The sequence below is a fragment of the Salmo salar genome, chromosome 12, assembly GCF_965601325.2.
Source record: "Salmo salar chromosome 12, fSalSal1, whole genome shotgun sequence".
NCBI classification, from domain to species: Eukaryota; Metazoa; Chordata; class Actinopteri; order Salmoniformes; family Salmonidae; genus Salmo; species Salmo salar.
This window is the reverse complement of record NC_138302.1, coordinates 85175091-85185971: the sequence shown is the minus strand read 5'-3', so window position 1 is coordinate 85185971 and position 10881 is coordinate 85175091. Positions and strand designations below refer to the sequence as shown.

General features: G+C 38.4%; 1 protein-coding gene across 1 annotated transcript in view; it reads right to left on the bottom strand.

Moving 5' to 3' along the window:
* Positions 1-3069: 3069 nt before the first annotated feature.
* LOC106565743 (microphthalmia-associated transcription factor) overlaps positions 3070-10881 on the bottom strand; it is a 28116-nt gene continuing 20304 nt past the window's right edge. Inside the window, exons 2-9 of the mRNA XM_014133193.3 lie at positions 6277-6504; positions 5952-6047; positions 5662-5779; positions 5328-5411; positions 4899-4952; positions 4693-4768; positions 4382-4529; positions 3070-4234 (exon numbers count right to left, since the gene is read on the bottom strand). Of these exons, the coding sequence (XP_013988668.2) occupies positions 3833-4234; positions 4382-4529; positions 4693-4768; positions 4899-4952; positions 5328-5411; positions 5662-5779; positions 5952-6047; positions 6277-6504 (1206 nt within the window). The 3' untranslated portion in view covers positions 3070-3832. The remainder of the gene's footprint in view (positions 4235-4381; positions 4530-4692; positions 4769-4898; positions 4953-5327; positions 5412-5661; positions 5780-5951; positions 6048-6276; positions 6505-10881) is intronic.

Genomic DNA, 10881 nt, shown 5'->3' with positions numbered 1-10881 from the left:
CCAGTCATAGACTGTTCTCTCTACTACCGCATGGAAAGCGGTACTGGAGTGCCAAGTCTAGGACAAAAAGGCTTCTCAACAGTTTTTACCCCCAAGCCATAAGACATTTTACATTTTAGTAATTTAGCAGACGCTCTTATCCAGAGCGACTTACAGTAGTGAATGCATACATTTCATATTGTACTGGCCCCCCGTGGGAATCAAACCCACAACCCTGGCGTTGCACACACCATGCTGGCGTTGCAAACACCATGCTCTACCAACTGAGCCACAGGGAAGACAAGACTCCTGAACAGGTAATCAAATGGCTACCCGGACTATTTGCATTGTGTTGTGGGGATGCTTTGCACTTCACAAAATAGATGTCATCATGAGGCAGGAAAATGATGTGGATATATTGAAGCAACATCTCAAGACATCAGTCAGGAAGTTAAAACTTGGTCGCAAATGGGTCTTCCAAATGGACAATGACCCCAAGCATACTTCCAAAGTTGTGGCAAAATGGCTTAAGGACAACAAAGTCAAGGTATTGGAGTGGCCATCACAAAGCCCTGACCTCAATCATATAGAAATTTTGTTGAAAAAGCTTGTGAGAGCAAGGAGGCCTACAAACCTGACTCAGTTACACCAGCTCTGTCAGGAGGAATGGGCCAAAATTCACCCAATTTTTGGTGGGGAGCTTGTGAAAGGCTACCCGAAACATTAGACGCAAGTTGAACAATTTAAAGGCAATGCTACCAAATACTAATTGAGTGTATGTAAACTTCTGACCCACAGGGAATGTGATGAAAGAAATAAAAGCTGAAATAAATCATTCTCTCTACTATTATTCTGACATTTCACATTCTTAAAATAAAGTGGTGATCCTAACTGACCTAAGACAGGGCATTTTTACTAGGATTAAATGTCAGGAATTGTGAAAAACTGAGTTTAAATGTATTTGGCTTAGATGTATGTAAACTTCCGACTTCAACTGTAGTACATAGTACAATTAGCACACATTATGCAGTTAAATGCCTTGTTCAAAACAACTGGTCATCGGAACTCAGAAACCTCAGGATTCCGAACTTCAGTGTGTTGAAGACAACTGGGAACTCGCGAAACAAACGAGCTCCGACTGGGAATTATTTTTCTTGAGGGCATCTTTCTAGAGCTCCTACTTTCTGACATGAAGGTCACTGACGACATGATTTGACCTTGTTTTTTCCCGAGGTCCCAGTTGTCTTGAAAGCACCGTACGTAAGTAGTAGGCAAGCCAAATATTTATTTATTATAATTTTTTTAATTGGGGGGGACTATCTTAATAGACATAGAAATGACTAAAACTAAATTAAATATGACGTGTTGGGTTACATTACCTACAGTATTTACTAAAGGGCTATCTTTTACAGTGAATCATGGCACAACGCCTCTGACCTAAATAGCTTGTAGCATCTCCCTCCTGAGCACATCTGGTGTTTGGGTTAAAGTTAAAGATAATATGTGCCCTTGGCATTAGAATATCAGGTCCTGCTTAAAGAATGTAAACAAAGCCAGTAGATTAAGGACTTCGGTCATGCTCTGCATGATATGATACTCTGCTCAGCTCACTGACTAACTGAGGTTGTGAGAATCTCTCAGGCTGTTTAAAGAACATTGGTGCAGTGACATTAGGTTATCAGGGCCTGCCTCAGTAGAGCAAAGTATTATTGATGTATGGAATGTTGGGTTTAAGTGTATAAAGTGTGTACTGATGGACGCTGCTGAGTATGAATGTGGTGTGGGGGAATGAAGGTGGAAATGTTAGACAAGTTGCTAAGGTGGAAACCATCAAGTTGAAACTTTAGATTGAGGAAACTACACGATTCAAGGTTGCTGAGATCACGTCTGTTAATTCTGATCATGGTGGCTGAGGTGAAAGCCACAGCAGAATCCAAGGACCTTAGTTAAAACTCCCATCTGATCATGGTTAATTTGATATAAGTAGGAGCCTAACAACTGCATCTGATCCTGGATAATTTTATATGAGTAGGAGCCTAACAACTCCTTCTGATCCTGGTTAATTTTATATCAGTAGGAGCCAAACAACTCCTTCTGATCCTGGTTAATTTTATATGAGTAGAAGCCAAACAACTCCTTCTGATCCTGGTTAATTTTATATGAGTAGGAGCCAAACAACTCCTTCTGATCCTGGTTAATTTTATATGAGTAGGAGCCAAACAACTCCTTCTGATCCTGGTTAATTTTATATGAGTAGGAGCCAAACAACTCCTTCTGATCCTGGTTAATTTTATATGAGTAGGAGCCTAACAACTCCTTCTGATCCTGGTTAATTTTATATCAGTAGGAGCCAAACAACTCCTTCTGATCCTGGTTAATTTTATACGAGTAGGAGCCAAACAACTCCTTCTGATCCTGGTTAATTTTATATGAGTAGGAGCCTAACAACTCCTTCTGATCCTGGTTAATTTTATATGAGTAGGAGCCAAACAACTCCTTCTGATCCTGGTTAATTTTATATGAGTAGGAGCCAAACAACTCCATCTGATTCACAGGGACCTTGTTCATGAGCAGGTCCAAAACCTGGCACAATACCTCAGCTAACCCTTCATGGGTGATACTGTAACGCGTTACACAATATCTCAGCTAACCCGTTAAGGGCGACACAGTTTAGCTGAGGTGCTATATTCACGTGCTATATTCCCGTCAGCGGAGTTTAGCAAAAAGTGTCAGCCTATGTTATATATAAAAATACAAAAATTAATGGGATCCCAGGAAGAGTAGTTGCCGATTTAGCAGTAGCTAATAGGGATCCTAATAAAATACGAAATACTTACAGAGGACCATGTAGTGGTCTTATGGAAAGTTATATTAGGAATTGATATTAGTCATCATGAAGTTATATTAGGGATAGTAATTCAGCAGTCTGACATTCAAAAACAATGGTTGCAGGTACTCCTTCTGAGCTAAATATGTGTCATTGGTTTGACCTGGACAAAACATTATCTTCATGTGCATTACAACTTTGTACGGGGTAAGAGCAATGATCTAAATGATATGGTTGAGATAGCCAAGGGAATAAAAATAAAATGAATTCACTTTCAATTTAATACTTAATTAAAGGCCTACTTCAAAAAACTAAATCACAAAATATGTATATTTACAGTGTTGTTTTGTACAAATATCTTCACTTCAGATATCACCACGTCGGAAACAAAATTCATCAATAGATTGTATTCATTCAAATTGTATTCATTGTTCCTGAAAGTTGTTTCTAGTCGCAAATAATATTGTAGGTTTCAAACCATTGCTTCTAAATTTAAGGGTAAAAATGTGTTTTTTCTCATCTTAAAATCTTGGTGAAATTTTATTATCAGTTAATTTAAGTATTCAACTAAATATATATTTCTCTATGATATCTCACAAAACAAATGTTTTAAACTAATTCAACAAATGGTCATGATATGAAAAAAATATCAAAATATTACACATGTAATACATTCTTGCCATGTTATTGTGCACTTCCTGTCAAATAATTCACACATGAAAAGTGAACGTTACAGTACAGTGAAATCTCAGCAGTCACCTTAGGTAGAATAGCCTAATCTGAACAGCCAGATTTGATTCCAGAAAGAGACACAATATTGTAAAACAAACAAAAACAAAAGACAAAACTTCTGAACACAATGGGAGGGAAAATCCCACTGTCTTCATCCACTGAGTATGGAGGACAGCTTTGGATGCTAGCAGGGAAGCATCTCAAGGAATAGGCCATAGCAGCACCTAGCGTTGGCTCCAGTAATAACAAGGCTACTTTATAAAATGTCAGTGTGATTTGAGCTTGTGGGCAGTGCTAACAACCATGATCATTCTCCTCCATGCTTGAGCTGCTGCTACGCCTGCTGCTGCTGTTGGAGGTGTCTGGGGAAGCTGAGGACAGAAGGGGGTCATTGGATGATATGGGCGACAGGGTGTTGTCCATTAGAATGTCCTTCAGTTTAGTGGATGCTTTGCTGGAGCCATATACCCCTGGGTCACCAGCATCCAGAGGGCTGTCGTTAAAGTGGATGGTACCGTTGTTGAGGTCCAGTGTGGTGGGAGGGGACATGTCGGGACCTGGCTGCTGGTACAGGTCTGAGGGACAGTCTCCTAAGATGGGCTCCTGCTTGATGGCTCGGGCTATCAGCTCAGAGGAGCAGAGGGAAGACGATGGCAGAATCGCAAGACCATGAGCCCGTGCCTGCATCTCCAACTCCTACACAGAAACACACACAGAAAACACATTAACCCACAAAGAGTATTAAAGTACACATTCCAAGGAGTATTAAAGTACAGAAGTACAAAGGTTTTCCCTCAAGGCGCCCCTGTACCATGCTCACTGGCTCCCTCTAGACTGGCGTACCTGTATGCGCAGCATCAGATGGCGGTTGGCATGCTCCAGCCTTCTCTGTCTAAGCTCCACCTCCTTGGCTCTCTGCTGCTCCCTCTGCAGCTTCCTGATGTAGTCCACTGAGGCCTTCAGAATGGTGCCCTTATTCCAGCGCATGTCCCTAGGGACCGCAGGAGACAACAGTCAGTGCATACATGAAGCATAAGCAACTAAGCAGCTGATCCTTAAACTACATGAACCTTTATGCCATCCGGAAGCAGCCAGAGATTTTTGGTAGATAAAAAAGATGAGTATCCAAAAGTGGTATAAACTGTGCTACTTACGGATCATTAGACTTAGGAATCAGGGTTCCAAGCTCTTTGATTCGATCGTTGATGTTGAACCTTCTCCTTCGTTCAACTACAGTGTTAAGAGACGAAAATTAGGAATCAGTTATAGTATCGTGAGGATCTGCAAATCAACTCTTGAAAAATATCAATTTCAAAATATCCCAAATAACTGACTGCTCCTCTTTGCCATAGAAACTCACTTAAGTTGTGGTTGTCCTTTTTTTGTCTCTCTTTGGCCATCGCTCGAACCTCAGCTTTTGGGTGGAAGGGAAACACTTTTGAGTGACAAAAGAAGGTGTCCTATTCCATACATACTCAAGATGATTACAACCCATTTCTGGCTAAATACCATTCATGTTAGCTATCTTTGCTACAATTTTACTGAGACAGTATATAGATCCATATTGTGTTATATTTTTCAATATGCACAAAATACTTCACAGAGACCTTTAATGCTGCATTTCATATTACATACACAAAATATCCAATCTGAGATAGATTATTATGAATTCCCATTGGCATTTTATTTCAGGTACATTAGTGAGCCGCCATGAAAATAGTTTCATAAATGTATTAAAATAATTCAAATGACAATGGCTTAAAAATGTGAAAATCTAGTGCCAACGTACCAACTGGAAAGCCCTCGGGCCTTTGGTAGTTGTCAAACTGGCCATAGGATCCAGTATTGTCCAGTACGTGCATCATGCCAGGAGCTGGAGTATTGGTCAATTATTTGATCAATTTAATGTATAGCTAACAGTATATTTATGCATTTTACAAATTGTACACAATATGTATGCATCTTTGCTTCTTTAACTGTTAGTATATCACTACAATGGTTTCACAAATTGAATATAAACATGTTTAAATATTTTTAATTTGAAAGGGTTGAAATTATTAACATGGAGCTGCTTTGCTGAGGGTGTTATAATGTGTTATACCCAGTAGACAAAAAACATGAACCTGAGAATTCCCTTTTGATGTTGGATAAGCTACCAGGGCAGGAGTTACTGATGGCAAGTCCACTTGGGGGAAGCCCTTGATTTCCATACATGTCCAGAAGGTTACCAGATACAGGGAGCTGAGGAAATGAACAGAACATTCAATAATTGCAATGCAACAATTAAGAAAGATATTTATATTCTATAGCATAAAAATCTGTAGTTCATATTCAGTAAATGTGTTGTAGGGCCTGTAGCTATTGCACTCATCACTTGAAAAAGTTGTTTCAATTGTAAAGGATGTCAACTTACTGTATTAGTAACCTGGAGTCCTGGGTCCATAAGTCCAAAAATATCCTCATTATAACTTGTTTCCAAGCTAATAATGTCATCAATGACATCATCCATCTGTAATAAGGATGGAAAACACATTAGAAACCAACCTATATAGTAGGGCCAGATTTTTATTAAAATAATGTTCTGTTAAATAACATTGAAAGATATACTAGAAATCTACATGTATTTTGTAATCAGTTTACCATTTTCATGAAGTTAGTTATAAATCCACTGTGAAATCCAAATGAGAAACCAGGGTGAATGGTACATTGGATCTCTGTGGCATCTCTGTTATGCCTACCTCCTTCTCGCAGTTGGAGCTGAGGGTCAGCAGGGCCATGGGGCTGTTGGGGGCACTGCTGCCTGGGCCGGGGGGCATCCCGTGCTCCGGGGGCTGGCTGGGGCACTGTAGGCTGCCGGCCTGGCTGCCAGGCTTACCCCCAAGGGTTGTGGACAGGTACTGCCTCACCTGCTTCCTCTGGGCCTGCTGGATGTGGTACTTGGTGGGGTTCTCCAGATGCGTCTGTACCTTGGTGGGGGAAAAGGAGAGACATGGAAGGCAATTAACATTTTTCAGAAGTCAGTTTTATTCAATGTCAGTATTGAGGTAGTCATCTTATCCTATGGAAACGCATAGTTATCCACTGAAATGTGGCTTTGTAAAATGTTGTCTCACAATACAGATCTTTGACATTGTGTGGATTGATCTTCAGACTAGAATGCATGCCTGAAGATCAACACACATGGATGTGACACAATCAGAAACAATGGACAGAATAATTTCAATCGGCGCCTCCAGTTATACACCTCTTTATTTATATTACTCAATGACAGTCAATTATACAACACAGTTAGGACATTGTCATTGATTAGTGAACATTTCTGTTATATTATTAGAATTCTCAGAACAAACATAGTACTGTAATATACTATAAATATAGTAATACTGCATCCTGATAGAAAACCACACCAAAAAAAACTGTTCAGTAGCACATCTCACCTGGTAATGGCTGTATTCAAGCATCTCCAACATATTGTAATTTGTATGATAGTATGTATCAGATATTCCCTTGTTCTGGTCAGTCAACTGTGTGGACACAGGGCTAACATGAAAATAACAGGACAGACTTGGTCAGTTGAACTTATTAAAGGAAAACCCCTCATGAGTTATGTAAGTTAGGAGACAGGGGGAGGATACCAGGGCTCATCCTCCCTGTGTTGTGTTGTTCTAGTTAAACTGAGAATTTATGTCTTCACAGGGTTCATTTGACGTCAACATCTCTGTCTCACAAAGGACCCTTTCTGCTGGTGGGTTACTAGTCTCCAAACTGAAACTCGCTCACGGCTAACTAACGTTTCATCTTTAGTTCCGCTCATCTAGTATAAAACATAATTTGTTCTGAGAACACGGAATACAATTGACACCACTGTTCCATTACAAACAGAGCATATGAAAAGATAAATCCCAAAATGTAGCAGCATTTTTAAACAGATTGTCCATCCCCCTACCAACTTTTGGTGTTAAGTATTTAAGCACTAGTCTGAGTGGTTCACAAATGGTGTGCCAGGATCCACTAGTCAACTAAGTCATAGCCAGTTCCTACTTAGTCTGCCACTTAAGAGGCAACTAGGGTTAAAATAGAAAAAATGGGCCAAAGGCATGGCACAATAATGGAATCACTGCTGACTTGAAACCTCTGGAATATGACATTACCAGAAACAAATATAACTGTGTAATTAGGAACATTAATCTATGCCAAAGTTCAATAGTTGATCCAGATCACTAGGCCTGTATGCTAATAAAGTTCAACACTGCTTAGTGAAATCTGTTATATCTGGTTTTCAGAAGACATTCATGGTTCCAAAACCATGTCAAATATAAATAAATAAAGACAATATAAGTAGTTGTATCTAACACAAGGGGCAACTGTACTGTATATAAATGAATCAGTTAAGATTCCTATAAACAGAGAATATTCTCACTCTCACACCCTTCTATAGAAAGATCATTGGTTTTGACTGGTTTTGGCCTGTCTCTGCATGTGTATAGAAGCTATGAGCCGAGTGTGGGTCTATATGCCCACTGGGATTTCCACTATGCAAAAAACAAAGAAAGTATTAGCTAATTTATAGAACTATTCGTTTTTAGTATAGAGAAATATGCAACCAAAAATTGTAGAATAAAAATAAATAAAAACATTTAATCCACAAATCGTTCCAAAAATCCTCATTAGAAACACCCGCCACCCTTTCCTCCAAAATCTATTATCATAAATGTTGAGCTCACATCTGACCATTCTATTCTAACAAAGCTGGCCCATTATTCTGGGACAGTAATTTAGAGTTATACAGCAGGCGTCATGCCTGGAGCCAACACGTGTGATGTTGCACATCTCTCTCTCTCTCTCTCTCTCTCTCTCTCTCTCTCTCTCTCTCTCTCTCTCTCTCTCTCTCTCTCTCTCTCTCTCTCTCTCTCTCTCTCTCTCTCTCTCTCTCTCTCTCTTCCCACATTACTATTAGTAATTAGATTTCGTTCTTCTCTAGCTGCCTGTCAACAGTATATTATATTGACACTCCTTGCACCCTTAAGCACATACAGTGGATGCCTATACATACATGCTTTCACACAGGTCATAGTAATCAAGTTGTGGTACATTAAAGTATTGTATTGCTTGATTGTACTTCTTTAAAATATCACACAGAATGTAGATACACGTGTGTGCAGACTGCGCACATATCAGTGTCTATTGCCTTAGTTAAATAAAGGCTAACACCACACCCTCACCACTGACCAATCAGATCTACCTGACAAAGACTGTGTATACTGAGAATGAAGAAGGAACCCTTAGCGAAACACAAATACAACTTAGAAAGACTCCACAAGGCACATGCTTGACCAGTAGCACTATACAGTAATTCATCTGTCTTAATCGTCCTTTATACATTGTAGCCCTTGGATATATACGAATAACCACAATAATATGTTTGTTCCAGGTTTATTTAACCATTGTACAAGTTTGTTAAAGGCCCCTCATGAGTTATGTAAGTTAGGAGACAGGGGGAGGATACCAGGGCTCATCCAAAGTGTGATTTTCTTGTGTTTTATATATATTTCCACAGGTTGTAATAATATTGTGAAATTGTTAAAATTATAATAATGCCCTTTCAGTTTAAGAGCTGTTTAAAAAGAGCACCTGAAATTTCTACCTGTTTTGGTAGGATGGAGTTTTGGCCTGCCTGGTGTCATCATCAGGTGCAAAATTATCTAATAGGAAATAAGAAAGAGAGTTCCAATAGAATAGCATAGAATAAGAAAGAGAGTTCCAATAGAATAGAATAAGAAAGAGAGTTCCAATAGAATAGCATAGAATAAGAAAGAGAGTTCCAATAGAATAGAATAAGAATGAGAGTTCCAATAGAATAGCATAGAATAAGAAAGAGAGTTCCAATAGAATAGAATAAGAATGAGAGTTCCAATAGATTAGAATAGAATAAGAAAGAGAGTTCCAATAGAATAGAATAAGAAAGAGAGTTCCAATAGAATAGCATATAATAAGAAAGATAGTTCCAATAGAATAGAATAAGAAAGATAGTTCCAATAGCATAGAATAGAATCGGATAAGAAAGAGAGTTCCAATAGAATAGAATAAGAGAGTTCCAATATAATAGAATAGAATAAGAAAGAGAGTTCCAATAGAATAGAATAAGAAAGAGAGTTCCAATAGAATAGAATAAGAAAGAGAGTTCCAATAGAATAGAATAGAATAAGAATTCCAATAGATTAGAATAGCATAAGAAAGAGAGTTCCAATATAATATAATATAATAAGAAAGAGAGTTCCAATAGAATAGAATATAATAAGAAAGAGAGTTCCAATAGAATAGAATATAATAAGAAAGAGAGTTCCAATAGAATAGAATATAATAAGAGAGTTCCAATAGATTAGAATAAGAAAGAGAGTTCCAATAGAATAGAATATAATAAGAAAGAGAGTTCCAATAGAATAGAATATAATAAGAAAGAGAGTTCCAATAGAATAGAATATAATAAGAAAGAGAGTTCCAATAGATTAGAATAAGAAAGAGAGTTCCAATAGAATAGAATATAATAAGAAAGAGAGTTCCAATAGAATAGAATATAATAAGAAAGAGAGTTCCAAACCTCTCTGCCAATAACAGCTGGTTTTCAGTGTTCCCCTTCCCACTCTAACCACTCCTAGACAGTCATAGCAAATGTGTTGCTAGAGAAATTGCTCTATGCTAAGAAGCTATTTTTGTTAATTTTTTACCATTTTAACTGAAAACAATCACAGTAAGGTGCTTAGTTGTTACCCAGAAATGATTTGATATTGAGATAAAAACAGCTGCATTGGATCTTTAAGTTCCGCATGCCCTTCGAGCCATGCACACCATATGCTGCACTAGTCGAGACGTAATTCTTGGAAATAACCCTTGAAAAGAAAAATGGAGCTTAATATCTTTAACATAGAATGTCCTTTCTAATTTAGGAACTTCTGCTTACTAAGCTGTTCAGCGCTGTACACCATTATGTCAAAGAGACAAACATTGTTCTGAATGGGTCAAAGTATAAACCAAAAAAATGTCATGTGTCTTTCTCTGTCTGAAAAATCTAAAGAGATGAGGATAGAAGCCAAGTCATTACAACACACTAAACTGCTGGTCTGAACATGCATATTTCCCCATCGATGTCTCCCAACTACATACTCATGTAATTGACTAGAGAAGTATTCAAAATGACTGTGCTAATAGTGCCAGCTCTGAAAACCCTTCCATGGATGGGAGGTGAACAAGTTGGTGAAAGAACTGCGCAGCCGTGAGTCAAAATTTATGAGGATCCTCACAGGAGATAAAGCGATGTCAATAGCCGCTCTAACTAACGTAAAGGT